At 35.4% G+C, this 18,187-nt stretch overlaps 1 protein-coding gene across 1 annotated transcript; it reads right to left on the reverse strand.

Annotated features, from left to right (window-relative positions):
* Window positions 1-985: 985 nt before the first annotated feature.
* On the reverse strand, window positions 986-17,310 carry LOC145802816 (uncharacterized). The gene is made up of 6 exons (XM_082895608.1): window positions 17,168-17,310; window positions 14,725-17,077; window positions 14,414-14,568; window positions 1,507-1,654; window positions 1,246-1,293; window positions 986-1,084 (listed from the first exon to the last, which is right to left on the reverse strand). Exons 1-6 carry the CDS (start codon window positions 17,308-17,310, stop codon window positions 986-988), a joined length of 2,946 nt encoding a protein of 981 aa, XP_082751734.1.
* Between the last annotated feature and the right edge of the window lie 877 nt (window positions 17,311-18,187).

An 18,187-nucleotide genomic window follows, 5' to 3' on the forward strand; every position in this document is an offset into this window, starting at 1 on the left:
CTTGAGAGCCTTGCAACCTCAAGTTTATTTTCTTTGATGCATAGGTTTTGATAAAAAAAAAAAAAAAAATTAAGAAAAAAAAAAAAATCAAAATGGATTTAGCATAGGAAGAGGGAAAGAGGGAGAGAATACTTACGATTTAGTAAATGTATACTCGAAAACATAATTAGATTAACCGACAAGAACATATATCAATCACCTTTGCACACAAACTCCCCAGCCATTTATTCCTAATGAGTGCTCCTCATTATAGTCCTTAACTTTGTTGTGTTGTGTGCTCACAATGACTCAAGAACCTATGAAAACTTGAAAAGGGGAATTGAAGAAGAGGAAAGGAAAATTGAAGAAACGTAAATGAGAGAGGGGTGATTTGAGAGAGTTTAAAGGGATTGTGCCTTTGTTTGGATTTTATTTCAAATTCAAAAAGTCAAAATAAATAAAGATGGAGTGGGAAGAGTATGTCATGTAAGAAATAAAGTGAATTTATATTTATAAAAATTAAAAAAAAATTAGTTTGAGACTTTAGAAGCATTAGAATCATTCATATTAAAAATCTCATTTTACTTGTATAATATATAGATAGGTGTACTTACATATTTATCCAGACAACCTTATATGCTCTTGCAGATTTATGCTTAGATTATTGATTTTAATTCAATTCAATCCATGTATTCTCTCTCTACTTTTTATTTTTTTTGTATCAGCAAAAAGGAAGCTTTATTGATGCAAAAACATACAAAGTATGAGAAAGTACATCAGTAAAGAGGAGAGTACAAAAAGCATCACAGTACAATATCAAGATCCCAACCATGTTGGCACCTGGATGCACACCAAATCATCTGCCAGCACAACTCCAAGCTCCAAGTTGGTGAGAAACCAACATACAGAGCAAACACAAAACCACAGCAAACACAAAACCATAAAAAACTGCAATCACTCACATCCATATCAAACACATCCCCTAAGGATCAACCAATGACAAAAATCACCCCTTGCAACTATTAACTCCACCCAGCTTGCAACAGCCACAACAGCTCAACACCAACATCAGCAAAAACATGTCAGCAATAGCAAAGCAGAGCTCCTGATATCAGCCCAAAATTTGAGTTGAAAGTATCAACATCAACAAAGCACTACCCTTTAAAACAATTCAGCAAGAAACCCCTCTGCTGGAGCTACCAGAATCCCTTAGAAATAGAACATATCAGTTCAGCCTTCTCCAAACCACATATCAGATCAACATACCTTCTGCAGTCCACCAAACAATACAGCAACAGGCAGTTCAAAACTCCCCTGTGACACACCATTCCACACACAGCAGCAGGCAACAAATCAGCAGTAGACAACATTAGAATCTATACAGCAGTAGGCCACAACAGCAGCAGATCAAAAACCCCCCTATGTCACATCTTTCCAATAACACTCCATCTAATACTAACAACAATCAAAAACAAAACACAACACCAGCAATAGCCTAGGGATCCTGCAACCCTTGCAACACCAAACTTGCTTAAAATTAAAGACAACATCATTAACTGAGAATGATGCACCACTGTAATGAGCTCTCATCCAGATTGCCATTTTCACCTTGATACACTCACACAGATCTTGAAGATTAGGCTGTATTGAATTGAAAACACAATCGTTCCTATATCTTCACACAGACCACATTATTGCAGTTGATAAAACCTTCAAATCTGGTTTACTTTCTTTTTAAACTTCCAACCCAACCACCATAGTAGCAAATCTTCTATGGAACTGGGCATAGCCCACTGAAAACCCCACCAGGAAGCAATATCAGACTAGATTCTCTAGACAAAAGGACAATGAAGCATAATACGTTCAGTTGGTTCTCTTGCCTCATGACAGAAAATGCACCTCAGAACATCCTCACTCACCAAAATGCCTAACCTATGAAGCAGCTCTTTTGTTTTCAATCTACCTCTCCAAGCTAACCAAGAAAAGAATTTAGCTTTTGGAGGTGAGAAATTATTTTAGATCAATTCAACTGGTCTCTAAATAGGGCCATCATTAACTAAACCCCAAGCGTAAACAAAATTAACCTTGAACACACCTGACTTCATAGGCTTCCAATACAAACAGTCAACTGCATCACTTCTTAAAACTGGGCCAGACCCCAAAAGTTTTTGTAATCTATCCAACTCATCTTCTTTCCAAGCCCGAAGTGTTCTTCTAAAATTGAAAACCCACATAAATTGATAAGATCTTTTGTCTACTTGTATTCTTGAGGAAGACTCTTTACCTTCAACCAGGTGAACATAAAGAGTCTTTTTTCATGCCTCACCCTTGTTTTTCTTTGTTTTTTGCTCTTGGTTTCATGTTTAATTTTAAGGTTTCTGGGTCTTTCTTGTGTTGTTTCAATTGTATTGAACTCTGTAGAATTATTTATAAACTTTGTCGATTGTTAAATCCATTAAGAAGCTCTATCTATCAGTTTTGTATGTTTATAAATTATCCTAAGTTATCGTTGGCTAAGGCTTTTTTAGTTTGATTTTTTAAGTTGAGACTTTTTAAATTTTGGATTAAAAAGTTAATTTGAGTTGATTTTTTTAATTTTTGTATGAAAAAAATAAAATAATTGTGATTTAAATATGTTATTTTATTTTATTAACTTATTTAATCTATTTTATCTTTTGTACTTTTTTTTTAATCTAACATGATTGCCAAACAAACCTAAGTCTAGAACTGTAGACTTTTTCAAAAAATATACATCGAGAAGAGTTGTCGTCATCGTCATCATCATCACCGTAATTTTTTAGAAAAATTTTCTGATTCGGAAAAAATGGTTGGGATGAGTGTTTTGGGAACTATAGTGATTCTAGTTTTGACCCGTCTTTTGGGGTAGTTCGAACTCGGGTTGGTGTGGTTTCGAATAGTGATTTATATTTTGTTTCCCTTGTCTCCCTTTTATTTTGGGTATCGGGTTGTGGTTATGTGTTTGAAACAGGTTGGTTACTTGTTTTTCCAAACTTGTGTTGTCTAGAATTTTGGTCTTCAGCTCGAACGGGCCTTCTTGCGCTTGAGCGGGATGTGCAAACTCTCAGTACTTTGCATGTTTGCAAAAGTACTAGAGGGATGTCTTTTACACTCGAGCGGCGTTTCCTACGCTCGAGTGGCCTTCCTTGCGCTCGAGCGGGTTGTCTGTTGTCTGCATAAGTACTGGATGTTTGTATTTTGTGCTCGAGGGGGATCTTCTTGCGCTCGAGCGGAACCAAACTTTGTATCTGACGCTTGAGTGTCAACCTCTTCGCTCGAGCGGACTGCGCGTATATCAGATCACAAAAAGCACTTTTTATATCACTTTTTCAGATCCATTTTCTCCAAAACCCTAAAGTGAGACCCTCTCTCTCTAAAACTTACATTCTCTATAGATTTCTACCTAGATCTAGTGATCTATCCACTCTACTTCCTTTGATAAAAGGGTAAAGCTTCTCAAGATCTTCATTTTGAATCGATTGAAGTTGGATTTTGATATTTTTGAAGTTCCATCCTTGCTTGGCTCATCTTCTCTCTTTGAGGTAGGGATCTTTCTACACCTTCATATGACCTTTAGCTTAGTTATTTCCCATTTATGTAGCAATGGTGTGATTTGGGAGTATTTAGGAAAAACCTAGGGTTGGGTATAAAATGGAAAGAGGGGTTTTGAGTTAAGGTGAAAAAAATGATTGTGGAGTTTGAAAATGATGCTGTGTTGTGTCTAATTTGATGATTTTGGCACTTAGTTAATGTTTGGGGAAAAGGGGGGAGTTTGCCCTAATTGGATCAAACTATTATTTTGTATAAATAGTTGAAGTTGACATTGAAAATGCCAGATTGGAAGGGTATTGGTATGAATGGTGAGATTGGTTATGTATTATCTCATTATTTGGGAATTTTGAATAAATTATTTGTCATGAGATTGTATATCTGTATTGGGCTATCGATGGAGGATAGCTTTGCTTGTTGTAGAAATTGCATGTGGATTAGGTGAACTGAAACTAGTCCATGGTTGGTTGTCATTGAATATGATTATGTTTATATACATTGTATATGCATGATTATTTGAGAGTGGAAAGGGGATGTGCTCCACGTATGATTATGTGTTTAAATACATTGCATATGTATGAATGATTGTTTGGGAGGAGAAAGGGGATGGACTCCATTATAATTAAGTTGGTTGGAGTGTCTTGAGTGAAAGTTCCGAAATTATACATGCGTGCCGATCCCGTGGATGAAATTTTTGTAAAATGGCAATTGTAGTGTTTGTATAGCCTACGTTTACATGGGTCCCGTTTGACGGTTTCCCGTAGACGAAATATCCATGAAAGGACAGTTGAAGTGTTTATGTATGATTTGTAAGATTGGAAAACCATTGAGTTATAGTCTCAGTTTGGTTAATGAAAAATAAGGAAATTGACTCATGAATTGAGACAAATAAATGAATTGGAGGAAAACCGAATTATGATTCGAGATTCGATGTCTTATGAGAATATAAACCATGGATGCTTTATCATAGACATTGTATACACTCCTTGTACTTATACCTTTGCTAAATTTCATATACTATGTTAGATGATTCCCACTGGGTTGTGGCTAACCCTATTTGGGAATAACTTTTCAGGTGTTGGTGACATGTCTCCGCTCAGGCAATAACTTGGAGGGACTTTTGGATACAAGAGTTTCTCTGCTTTTGTTTATTTCTTTTTGTAAAGCAAATGGCTTAAAATGTATTGAGCGAAGCTCATTTTTGTTGTAACCAAGTCAAGGCTTGGGAAGGTGTAAGCCAATAGGACATTCATTTTACGTTAAACACTTTTGTATCATTAACTTCATGTAATAAAAAGACTATTTATTCTGATTTATGTAGTTATTAACACATGTCTTGGGTTATAATTACTGTATTATTTTGGGGGCGTGATAGGAACTTTGGTAAAAAATCAATTTTTTGGCTTTTTAACTTTTTACACAAAAAAGTCACAAAAAGCCATAAAAAAGTCAAAAAGCCATCTTTTTACCAACTTTCCAAAACACCACTGCGCCATATCATGTCTCAGATCACGAGCGGAAACGGTGTCATTTCCTACGCGGCTTTCTTCTCTCTCCGGCTCCGCTTTGGCATTGACCTCCCTATCGACAAATACATCATCCTCGACAAACTCGTAATCCTCTCTTCTCTTCTTTTTCCCCACACAAACCCTAAATCTAGTTTAATTTTCAGCTACATTTGCAATGAAATCATGAAACCCTAGAACAATTTTACTTTTTTTTTTTTGTGGTTTTGTTTTGTGGTTTTGTTTCCTGTAAATGACGATCTTATTTGGACAACGACACTGCATTCCTTGAATCCTGTATAGATTGAATCGATGATATAGTCGGAAAGGTAATTTGTTTTAATTTTAATTTTTTTTCCTTATTGTAATTTGGAATCTGAACACTTCATGAGAATTGGGTTTTGGATTTTGTGCTTGTTAGGACACTACACACTGTGTTTGGTTTATAACTCATAAACTATTTTTTGAATTTTTTATTTGGGTAAATTACCCTAACCTTGGTTGAGTACATTTAGCCTATGCTTTTGACATTTTTTTTGAAACAACCAAAGAGAAATTTTATTGATAATGATCAAGCAAATACATTGACAATTACCAATAAAAAGACAAAGAGCATTAGCTAACACCACCCACAGTTGGTAAGACACCAACCCAAGGGATAACATTATACAGCTCGACCCAAGGAAGGAAATCTACTCTCCAAACTCCATATCAGTAGCCCAGAACAAATCTATATCAGCAGTAAAGAGCTCTATATCAACAGCCCATAACAAATCTGCTCCCCAAACTCCATCTTATTTGTCTCAGATTGGTCAAGAAGTCTTGTATAGTGAAATGAAAATCCTTGAATCTTTGGTTCAGCCACAGTGCAACTCTAATCTTAATTAAATCACACAAGTCCTCCAACTGAGGTGTAGCAGATTTGAAAATGCACTCATTTCTAAGCTTCCACAGTGACCATAGGACACCCAAGGGAATGACCTTCTATATCAATTTGTTTTTTTTGTTCAATTTATCACATTTCCACCAATGAAATATAACTTCCACAGAACTTGGTAGAGCCCCTTACAAATCCCACCAATCCATCATTGCAGCCCAAACCTTCCATGCAAAATGACAATGCAGTAGCACATGGCAGGTAGATTCAATCTCAGTTTTGCAGAAAACACAGAGAGCTGGAGCATTAGCTTGAATCACTCCAATATTCTGAAGAAAGTTTGTTGTCTTGACTATGTTTTTCCAGGCTAACCAACAGAAAAATTGAATCTTTGGAGGTGCAAATTTGTTCCAGACAAACTTACAAGTAACAAGGGAGGGACTGAGGGAGTCAATTTCACTTTTGTAAACAGAGAAGATAGAAAATAGACTAGATCCTGCAGCCAACCAGATTGGATTGTCCTCCAGATCATCACATAAACCAGTGATAGACACCAGAAGCACTTTGAGCCTACTTACTTCCCTCTCTTCCTACTCATACAACCTTCTTCTAAATTGAAAGTTCCAATCCCCTGAAGTGACCCTCCTGTCATACATTGATCTCAGGGTTTCCTCCTTCTCCGTCACCAATCTATCAAGAATAGGGAATTCATCTTTCAAGCAATAATTGCTACACCATGTGGCCCATGCTTTTGACATAGTTACATTAACGGTTTCGTATTACATGAGCCAAAGTCAAGATGTCAAAACGTCACGCTTAAATCATAATCATTTTATTTTTTCTCTTATAACCATTAAATCAACATTAAAAAAAGTCAAAATTTATTTTAAATACAAATTTTTTAGTCAGGTTAAAAAGGTTAAAAAAGTCAGAAAATTAAAAGTCAGGCTAAATTAATTCATCTCAAACGAGAGCTAAATAAACAGTGATAAATATATATTTTAGTAAGAAAGTGATAGATATAATTTTTTACTAACAAATTATTGTTGAAAAAGGGGTCAAAGTATTATGTGAATTAAAATTTTAAGAGAAGTATGAATTATATCAAAAGTGTGGAGTTAACTATATTTTCTTCAAATCTCAGGGAGGTGAGCATAATTTACCATTTTTATTTTTTTTTGCGTTTATTAATTTTTTTCCACACACACATATATATACCTAATCTATATGAACTTAATAATTAAAATATTTATGAAATAATCTGAAAAAAAAAAATTACTAGAGAAAAAAAAAATCACACATTTTAATATTATTTTTGGGCCTTTTAGGAAATTTTTTAAAGATTTATTTACAAAAAAATTATTTTTTTAACTACATGGTAAAAATAGTTGCCTGAAATATGAAGAATTCACTCAAAATAAAAAAATAAAAAATAGGAAAAGCAGAAAATTCAAAAACCAGTCTAACAACCAAACAAGGTGTGAGGTTTCTTATGTATGTTAATTTGTCTATCTTTCAACATGAAGCTTCGGCTTGGTTGTGTCGTTTTTTGGGTTAGGCTTTTCCACCAGTCTTGGACTGCTGGCTACCCGGAATGACAAAGCCTCCAAGAAACTTTTTGTGAGTTACCCTTAATTTGATATTCTCAATTTTATACTATGTTATCAGAGTTTTACAGTTTCTAATTCGATTTATGATTCGATTTATGATTCCTAATTTGATTTATGATTCGATTTATAATTTTTCTATAATTAATACGAATTTATGAGTGAATCTATTTTAGAAATGAATTTCTAGTGAATCGCACGATTTACAATCGATTTACGATTCAATTTACTTTTTACGATTTATACAATTCTTGAAACTATTGTGTCCGACATATTTTTAATTTTTTTTCTCCATCTTTTAGTAAAAATGACATAATACAACTTCTAATAGTATTTACAATTCCGGTTGGTAGCTCGAAATTAGTATGAGCCCGATACCAAAACGACGTCGTTTTTTTTTCTTTTTTTCCCCCGCGTTTTCTGAAGCTGAAAAAGAAGAAGAAAAAGAAGAAGAAGAGAAGAAGAAGGAGCTCGGTTTTGGGTTTCATCAACACAAGGAGCTGGGTTTCATCAACATTAACAACATCTTCATCAACATCATCATCATCATCATCAACAATTTTTTTTTTCCAGATCCAAAACAACTAAAATATATATATAGAGAAAACAGATGAAATCAAAATCTTCATCAACATCATCACTATCAACAAATTTTTTTTTTCCAGATCCAGAACAACTAATATATATATATAGAGAGAGAGAAAACAGATGAAATCAACATCTTCATCAACATCATCATCATCTCTAGATCAACATCATCATCTTCAGATCCAGATCCAGATCAATTAGAAAAAAAAGAAAAAAAAAAGAAAGCAATAGAGTCCAAAAGAGGCGATCAGTGATACCCACCGGCGCTGCCACCGGCAGAGAGAGAGAGAGACGCCGCCTTCTCTTCCTCTTCTCTCTCTCGCCTCTTCTCTCTTCTGTATTTGAAAGCAAGAAAAAGAAAAGGAAAAGGAAGAAAAAAAAGAGAATACCCAAAACGACGTCGTTTGGGGTATTTGAGCCACTTTCGGGCCAAATTTCTTGAGTTACAAAGTATTATTCTAGTATTTAAAGCCAAAATAACCAATATATATATATATATATATATCATTTGTTGTTATTTTAGTAATTATTGAGTTTTTAATAAAATTCAATCAGAATCAGGTAGACTCAATATGTTCTTAATTTTTCTTTAATTTTTCTTCATTTTTTTTTCTTTTAAAAAATCATATTATATCTTTTAAAATGTTTAAGATTAAAGTAATTTACACTATGAATTATCTATTGCTATTTTATTAAATTAAATATAGTTGAATATTTCATGAGTGAGGCCAGTTATACATTTTAAAATATTTTATACTTTAAAATAAAAGATCCTAAATAATTATTTCTTATTATTTGGCCATTATTACTTGAAAAAGTATGTATGCTTATTGTCCAAATATCAATATCGTTGTCAAATTATTGTTATTTTTGAAATTGAGAGTTTATCTTTGTTTACTATCTTTTATTAAGAATGATTGATAAGAAATATCTAAAAAAAGGAAAAAGGTGAGGCGATGATCTTACATAGGAATCTTTGTTAACTTATTGTTATTACATATTAAACTACATGATCATCATTCGAAATAATATTTTCATTGATTTAAGTTTAAATATTTTACATTCATTAGTTTATTTGGTTATGAAATTAGCATTAATTCTACAATTTGCAAATGCAACATTGGAAGGAGTTTTTCAATAATGAAATTTATAAAAAACCGATGGTGTAATTAAATGGGAAGTCAATGGATGAATGATTGCTTACAAGGACTTACACCTCCTTTTAATTGGTTTTTATATTTAGGTCTCGTTTGGGGAGTAACTATTTTAGTCAAAAAATCATTATAAGCTATCACATTATTCTCTCTACTTTTCTGTATATTTTTTCGTAAAAAATCAAAAAATTATTAAAATAATATATTTCCAAACGAGACCTTATTATTTGTTTAAAGATTTCATGATCCCAAGAATGATTTTTCATAGAAAACAATCAATGCATATATCCCGTAATTGGATTTGTGTGAATTTTTACGTTACTTTGATTCATAATTGCACTTCACGCCATTTGTATTTGTACCATAGATAGCCTATAAATCTAACTGGACGTGTCAGCTTGGATTACTCGTCGTTATAGATCTTCTCCATCCAACCAATTCAATTACAATTTCGATTTTCATGCACCCCTCTCAAATCTTTTGATAACTCTACTGGATCTAAAGAGGCAGAGGCCAAGTCTAAGTCTAACCAGGTTGCTACAGCTGTAGCTACGATTGGTGGGCATGTTGAGACTAGTTCTGCAAACAAATGTAAAAGGTGTTCAAATAATCTTGCGGGTGTATCACAATACTATAGAGCTACTACAACATATTAATTCTCTATAACAAACTCCAAGGCAGTTAGATATTAGTTAGATATTTTGTGTATAAATAACTACCTTGATCATATAGATCTGTAATGAACTAAATATCAAATGTAGATATTTTCTCTTTCTATTTCCTCTGTTCTACGGTTCTACTTCTACTTCTTCATCATTGCTATATGCTTGAAAGCTACATGCTTGGATGCTATATGCATTGTTTATTCTACTAAATCATGACAAAACTTTCTCATGGGACCATTTTTTCTAAGACTCTATCCTCCTTATTGAATACTGACATTATAGAGCTGCTACAACATATTGATTCACTATAACAAACTCTAAGGCAGTTAGATATTAGTTAGATATTTTGTGTATAAATAACTACCTTGATCATATAGATCTGTAATGAACTAAATATCAAATATAGATATTTTCTTTTTCTATTTCCTTTGTTCTCTGGTTCTGCTTCTGCTTCTTCATCATCTTTCCCATTGAAATTATTGCTATATGCTTGAAAGCTACATGCTTGGATGCTATATGCATTGTTTATTCTACTAAATCATGAAAAAACTTTCTCATGGGACCATTTTTGATTAGACTCTATCCTTTTTATTGAATACTGTCATTATGGAGCTGCTACAACATATTAATTCACTATAACAAACTCCAAGACAGTTAGATATTAGTTAGATATTTTGTGTATAAATAACTACCTTGATCATATGGGTCTGTAATGAATTAAATATCAAATATAAATATTTTCTCTTTCTCTTTCCTCTGTTCTCTGGTTCTGCTTCTTCTTCTTCATCATCTTTCTCATTGAAATTATTGCTATATGCTTGAAAGCTACATGCTTGGATGCTATATGCATTATTTATTCTACTAAATCATGACAAAACTTTCTCATGGGGCCATTTTTGATTAGACTCTATCCTCTTTATTGAATGCTGACATTATTACTACTTTTACTTCTTTTGCTCGTTTCATAATTTTTCCATAAGAAGCCACAAAATTCGGAAGGCTGCTAACGAAAGGTGTAGGCGGAAAAACACGAGCAAGGATCCTCTAGAGTGATTTTTCTCTAAAGTTTCCTAGAGTGCTACATTGTGTGGTTGAGATTTATTGGCAAGTCACATCAATTTTTCTGATGTGACTTGTCAGTAAATCTCAACCACACAATATAACACTCTAGGAAACTTTAGAGAAATTTTACTCTAGAGGATCCTTGATGGAAAAACACTACTATAGTTGACTGAGAGCATCTATCAAACTAGTAAAAATTTATTATATTTTGACTTAAAATTACTTTTTATTTTGGCTACACAAACTCTGTCTATATTCTTTGATAAAGGCTAAAAATTGGTTTTTTGGGTTAAAATTTAAAAAGAAGACAAAATAGGTTAACATAGTCAGGTTTAGTTTAGGAAGTGGGTTGACTTTTTGACTGTTTTGATTATTTTAGCCTGGGGCTAAAAAGCCTGATTTAGGAAGGGTTTTTGAATTTTTTGACTTTTTTGTGAGAGAAAGAATATAATGATTAAGGGTTGGATGTAATGTTTTGTCTTATTGGGGCTAAAAAACCTATTTTGTTTTTTGTGACTATTTTAGCCCCAAATCCACTTCCCAAATAGTGTCTCAATAAGACAAGATATCACATCAAATCCATAATTATTTCACTTTTTCTCTCACAAATATCACATCTAACTACAAAAAAATTTAACCATCTTTTCAAACACAAAAATTTTAACCTATTAAAATAGCCAAAAACTAAAATAGCCTACTAAGCCCTCGTTTGGGAACACGTTTTTTGGCTAAAATATGACATTTTGTTTTTTTATGAAAAGATATGTAAAAAATAGAGAGAAAATTGATCATTGACATTTTAGTATAGGTTATTGGCTTTTTAATTTTTTTAATGACTTTTTGACCTTTAGACTAAAAAGTGATATTGCCAAACGAGGCTTAAAATAACCAACTTTCCAAACAAGACCATTATTTCTATTCATTTTAATTATAATTATTTTTTATAAACTCCACACAATTAATTTGAAAATATAAAAGTATAATATTTTTTAACATTGACTAGGTGAAACGACGAGCTACATCTATTGAGTTAAAATCAGAAAAATTAAAATAACTAACTAAATAGCTAGTTTGATGAAAGTGAAACTCACGATTTTAACTAAACAATAAAAATAACTAGTCTGATAAAAATAATTATTTTACTGACTATTCCGCTTGTAAACTGTTATTTATTTATTTATAATTGATCACTATCCATAATTCGTATTCTGATTGATGATATTCCCCCTTTTACCCCCTTGGTGCCCTTTTACATACAATTTATTTACTTGTCAAAAAAAATAAATAAAAATAAAATGTAAAATTGCATGGAGGCATAGGAAGGTTAAGTTTGGCATCTTCAAAAAAAATTAATAAGTCAAAAAGTTACTATTTTATTTAAGTCACATAATTTTATTTAAGTCATATCACCTCTCTACCACATCAATTCAAACTCAACTCACATTTCATAAAAAGTCAAAAAGTATACTTATTTAAAACATTCGAAACAATCCCTAAGTTGATTTTTAATGTTTTCAAGGAACAGGCTACAATTATTCCAAGTCTCTTTGAACGGAGAAAGATAGAAATTAATGAATTGCACTGTGTTTTGTCCATCTCATTAGTGCATTGACAGCTTCAACATGTAGAAAGACGTCAAGCTGCTTCGCGCCATAGCTGACATCACCGAGAAGCAGACTCAAACTTCTGAAACACATCTGATGAACCTGACCCATGAACCACTTGAATTGGCGAACCACTAGAGGAGTATACTGCTCTATCAAAGCCCACAAGTTGGCCCCTCAGAAGTACATATCCGTGTCGGTCACCGACATTCTGTGAACACTTTCCCGACACGTGTTCGACACTCTTGAAAATGTGTTCTATTTTTAAATATTTTTAAAAACCCGGACACTCTTTGCACACTTGAAGAACGCATGTGTATATTGCTTAAACACACTTGTCTATCGATTAAACACATGTGAAACTAATTATAAATTTAAATAAAACAACTTAAGATACAATAATAAAACAAAAATTATATAAATTTATAAGAATTAATGTCATATTATTATAACATATAATAAATACATAAAATCATATATTTTATACTTTTTTTTCACGTGTCATGTCTAATATTTTTTGAAAATTAATGTGTCGTGTGTATGTGTTCATGCTTTTTAAGTTGGCCCAATGGTTTGAATGAGACCATTTGCCCCTGCTAGTACGGGGGGACGTACTATCTGAATTAATTGTGGACCACTTTTTCAGGATCGGGTAAGTCCCAACCACAACTGATCCTACTTGAAATTTTGCTAGAATAACGCGGTTTAGTTGGCCGACATGAATGGCTGAAATCTCTGTGTGTGTGGTCGGTATGGCCCAAATGACGTCTCAGATAGATTCAGACAAAATCTAATTCGACAGTTGAAGAGGGGACTCTGAAACCAAAATGTCCACCATTTCTGCAAAGGGCCCTAGTGTAGTTGTATTTGTTGATAAAATGACTTGTTCAACTATTACTATTATTGTTTGCATTCGGAATATGGTGGGCTCACGGGTGTACCAGTTGATTTGGTGCCAACTTGTCATATATATATATATATATATGGAAAAGTTAGGGATTATGAAACTTTTGTCATGAAAATGATAATGAAAAATTTATAATTCTTGGATTACTTTAGTTAATGTGTGGTGCTTTATTTTAAGCAGCAATGCTAGGTATCATGAAAAGTCTTTCATGAAAATGGTCATGAAAGATTTGTGACATTTGGATTACACCTACAATAAAGCACCACACACTAATCAAGGTAATCTAAGGTTACAAATTTTTCATGATCCTTTTCATGACAAAATTTTTATGATCTCTAACATTTCTCTATTTTAAGAGTAATCCAAGGATCACAAAGTTTTCATGATTATTTTCATGAAAAATTTTTCATGATACCTAACATTGCTGATATATATATATTGTCTACAAGTGTCCACTAGAAGTTGCATGAAAGTGACTGCTTGAGTGTGGTTAATTTACTAGCATATCTTCATTGGTCTGTCTAACACACTAGTTCACACTATTTGGAGCGAGAAAATACAAGAAGTTTGCTAACTATTTTGTGTGCGTTTACACATTACTCTAGGAATGGGTTTGGAGAGCCCATTTGAGATGATCTAAAACCACTGTTTTTTTTTTTATCAGCAAAATGAAAATATATTGATGATAAAGCAATATACAACCGACAAAACAACAAGAAGTCCGGGAGGGGAGGGGGGGATACGAAGTTTGGCGAGGAGCCAATCAAACACCCGAACTCCTAAGCTGGAAAACTGAACAAATACAAAAGAACAAACAAACAGCAGCAAGGTGAACTTGCAGCTGAAGGCCTGAGAATAAGCTAAACAACAATCCTACCAACATTCCATACATCACCACCTGCTGAAGGCCTGAAAATCTTCATTAGTAACTGCCTGCAAGACAACAACAACAAACCAAGCTCCAAGCCAAAACCAATTCCTAACAAGCATAAACCAAACAGAGCAACTCTGCAATGCTGGAGCTACCTGCGCAACAATTACTGGCCTGAGAATCTGCACAATATCTGCAACAGCTAAATGAATCAATGAACACAGAGCTGCACCCACTATAAGCAACTGCGGACTGCCTGATCTGATTACCTACACAGAATCTGCTTGCAGATTTGCCTGCTAATCGACGCACTGCCTGATCTGATGGAGGTTTGAGACAAGGTCATGGACTGAGTAATCGACCCTGAATGACCACTTCACCCACAGAGCAATCTGCAGTTTCAGCCTCTCACTTAGACCTGCAAAATCTGGATTAACCCCCTTAAATCTACACTCGTTTCTTAACTTCCATACAGACCACAACACAAGTGCTGGAACAGCCTGCCAAGCTTTGTGAACCCAAGACTTCGCTTTACTCCCAGACCAGCATTGGAGCAAACCCTCAACAGAACCCGGGATGACCCAATACTGATCCCACCAACTAGCCATAGCTGCCCAACACTTCCAAACCTGTGGGCAAAACAGCAGCACATGCTCCAACGACTCCACAACAGATTGACAAAAAACACACTGGGTCTCTGCATTAGGAGGGAGAACCCCAATCCTCTGAAGGAAGAGAGAAGTCTTAATGCGGCCTCTCCAAGCAAGCCAGCAAAGGAACTGCATCTTGGGAGGAACCATGCTTACCCACACCCCAGTTGGCACTCTCGACTCAGGGCCTATATTTGCACCCCACCAACTCCACACCGATGATGTTGAGAACTTACCAGATGTTGATGCTAGCCAAGAGCAAGAGTCTTCAGATTCGACTCTAAGATCAGGAGATGAGTCCAGGAATGCAGTCAGCCTCTGCAGCTCCTCTTCCTCCCATGCCAACAATCTCCTTCTGAACTGGAGCTGCCATACCCCAAGATTCTTTTTGGCACTAATTTGCTGTAATGTTCCATCCTTCTCAGTGGATAGACTGAACAGTCTAGGAAACTCCTCATTCAGACTTCTACCATTAAGCCAAGCATCCGACCAAAACTGGATCCTTCTCCCGTTTCCTACTGATAGCTTGAAGTTCTGGGAATAAAACTCACCCAAAGACTGGTTATTTAAATTGAGCTGCACAATATCCTTCCATACAGTAGACGCCCCATCTGTGTTGGACAAAGTTGGTGCCCAATCCCCTCCTGAACGCCCATACCTTGAGCAGACTACTGATTTCCATAGGGTTTTATCCTCTGTCCCGAATCTCCACCACCATTTTAACAGCAAACAGTCGTTCACTTCACCCAAATCTCTCACACCCAAGCCCCCTTGACTTTTATTCCTAGTTACCTCACCCCAATTAACCAAGTGTATACACCTCCCATCCTTTGCTCCTCCCCACAAGAAATTTGATTGAATTTTAGCCAATGCCTTAGCAACCCCTTTAGGCATCTTGAAAATAGATAGAAAGTAAGTAGGCAAATTGGAAAGGACTGATTTAATTAAAGTCAAACGCCCAGCAAAAGACAGCAGCTTACTCTTCCAAGATGACAACCTCTTGCTCACCTTTTCCAGTATTGGGTTCCAAGTGCTCTTCCTCTTTGGGTTAGCCCCTAGAGGCAAACCTAAAAAGTTAAAAGGTAAGTTCTTCAATTGGCAATTCAATCTTAGAGCTAAACCCAAAATTTCATCTTCTTGGAAGCCCACACCACATATAGCGCTTTTGTGATAATTTATTTTTAGTCCAGACATCACTTCAAAACACCTCAACACCCTCTTAATATTAAGCACCTCCTCATAATCACCTTCACAAAACACTATAGTATCGTCTGCAAACTGGAGGTGAGAAATACACAAATCACTACCTCCCACAGAGGCTCCTCTAAACAAGCCCTTCTCTACCGCCCTTGCTAGTAAGAGGTTAAGAGCTTCCGCTGCTATTATAAACAAAAAGGGTGATAGGGGGTCGCCCTGCCTAAGCCCCTTCTGAGGCTGGAATTCCTTTGTAGGAGAGCCATTAACCAACACTGAAACCCTGGCTGTGGCAATGCAGCTCCTCATCCAAACTAACCATTTCTCTCCGAAACCCAGATTATTCATCATCGACCACAGAAACTCCCAATTGAGTGAGTCATAAGCTTTTTCAAAGTCCAATTTTAGGATAATGCCTTTCTTCTTCGATGTTTTCCAAGCATCTACAACTTCATTAGCGATTAGCACACCATCTAGGATTTGCCTCCCACACACAAAAGCGGACTGAACCTCGTTGATCACAGCTGGCAACACTCTCTTAAGCCTCCTTGATAGCACTTTTGCCAAAATTTTATAGACCGAGCTCACCAAACTGATAGGTCTATAATCCCCCAAGCCTATTGGATTAACCTTTTTAGGTATAAGAACTATGAAAGAGCTATTAACTCCTCTCGCAAGCTTACCATTTTGGTGAAATTCATTGACCATACTAATGATCTCCCCTTTCAAGATTGACCAGCAGCTTTTAATGAAATTAAGATTAAAACCGTCTGGGCCTGGGGCTTTGTTCCCATCGCAAGCCTGCACAGCTTCCCAAACCTCCTCCTCTGTGAAAGCAGCTTCCAAACTACCAACATCCGTAGGGCTAATAACAGCAAAAGGGCCAAGAAGTTTTGGCCTTAGCTTTCAATCCTCAGAGAATAGTTGACTAAAATGCCTAACCACTTCCTGCTTGACCTGAACCGGATCCTCCACTCTCCTACCCTCCACTACGACAGAGTCAAGTAAATTCTTCCTCTGCCTTCTGCTAGCCATAATGTGAAAGAACCTAGTGTTTTTATCACCAGACTGAGCCCACATCTGCCTAGACTTTTAGTGCCAAAGCCTCTCATTGCTTCTACCCAGCTGCCACACCTGGCTCCTTACTTCTCTTCTTCTCGATAGTTCCACTTCCACTAGAGTTCTAGACTCTGCCTTCAGATCCCATTCATGAAGCTCCTCCTCAGCCTTCTGTAATTGAGTATCAATATTACCAAACACCTCCTTGTTCCACATCCTTAAGTGGCTCCTAAGCAGGTTTAGTTTTCTTATCACTCTAAACCCTGCCCACCCTTGAACTTGAGCTTCCTCCCACCTCTTCTTTACCTCTGAAATGAAGGATGGATGAGATAACCAGGCATTGATAAATTTAAAAGGCTTTGGTCCCCAATCCCTACCATCTTCCTGTATCAAAATGGGACAGTGATCTGAGATAGACCTTGGGAGACCCCATTGCTTAAACGAAAATTTTTCCATCCACTTCACATCTAACAAAAATCTATCGATCCTACTCCACCTGTTCCCATCCATGGCATTACACCAAGTATACTGCCTCCCAAGCAGAGGCATATCAGTTAGTTCCAATTTTTCCACAAGTTCATTAAAATCCTTCATCCCCCTATCTCTGGATAAACAACCCTTCCTTTCCCCCATGAATCTAATTTCATTAAAATCCCCTCCAACACACCACGGATTTGGAAAATGATGATGAATACCCACAAGAGCTTTCCATAACTGCCTCCTCCCAAGAATGTCATTAGGAGCATAGATATTTACAAGGGAGCACTGAAAAGAAGGACTAGAGGTACCTGATAAAATGATGAAGTTTTTACCACTGCAACAGCTCTTAAGTTCGAAGATTTGTGGCCTCCATATAGACAGTAGACCTCCAGCACTTCCCACAGAATCCATCACCATA

Source organism: Camellia sinensis, chromosome 11, assembly GCF_055761805.1.
Source record: "Camellia sinensis isolate YWXY chromosome 11, ASM5576180v1, whole genome shotgun sequence".
NCBI lineage: Eukaryota > Viridiplantae > Streptophyta > Magnoliopsida > Ericales > Theaceae > Camellia > Camellia sinensis.

What these genes read in the sequence shown, in the direction of transcription:
- LOC145802816 (XM_082895608.1), bottom strand. Translation starts at nt 17,310, where the DNA reads ATGTGGGCTCAGTCTGGTGATAAAAACACTAGGTTCTTTCACATTATG. An exon ending in GTCAAGCAGGAAGTGGTTAG is followed by an intron (nt 17,078 to 17,167) that starts GCATTTTAGTCA and finishes GGATGTTGGTAG; the next exon opens with TTTGGAAGCTGCTTTCACAG. An exon ending in TTGTCTTTAATTTTAAGCAA is followed by an intron (nt 1,294 to 1,506) that starts GTTTGGTGTTGC and finishes GGTGTGTCACAG; the next exon opens with GGGAGTTTTGAACTGCCTGT.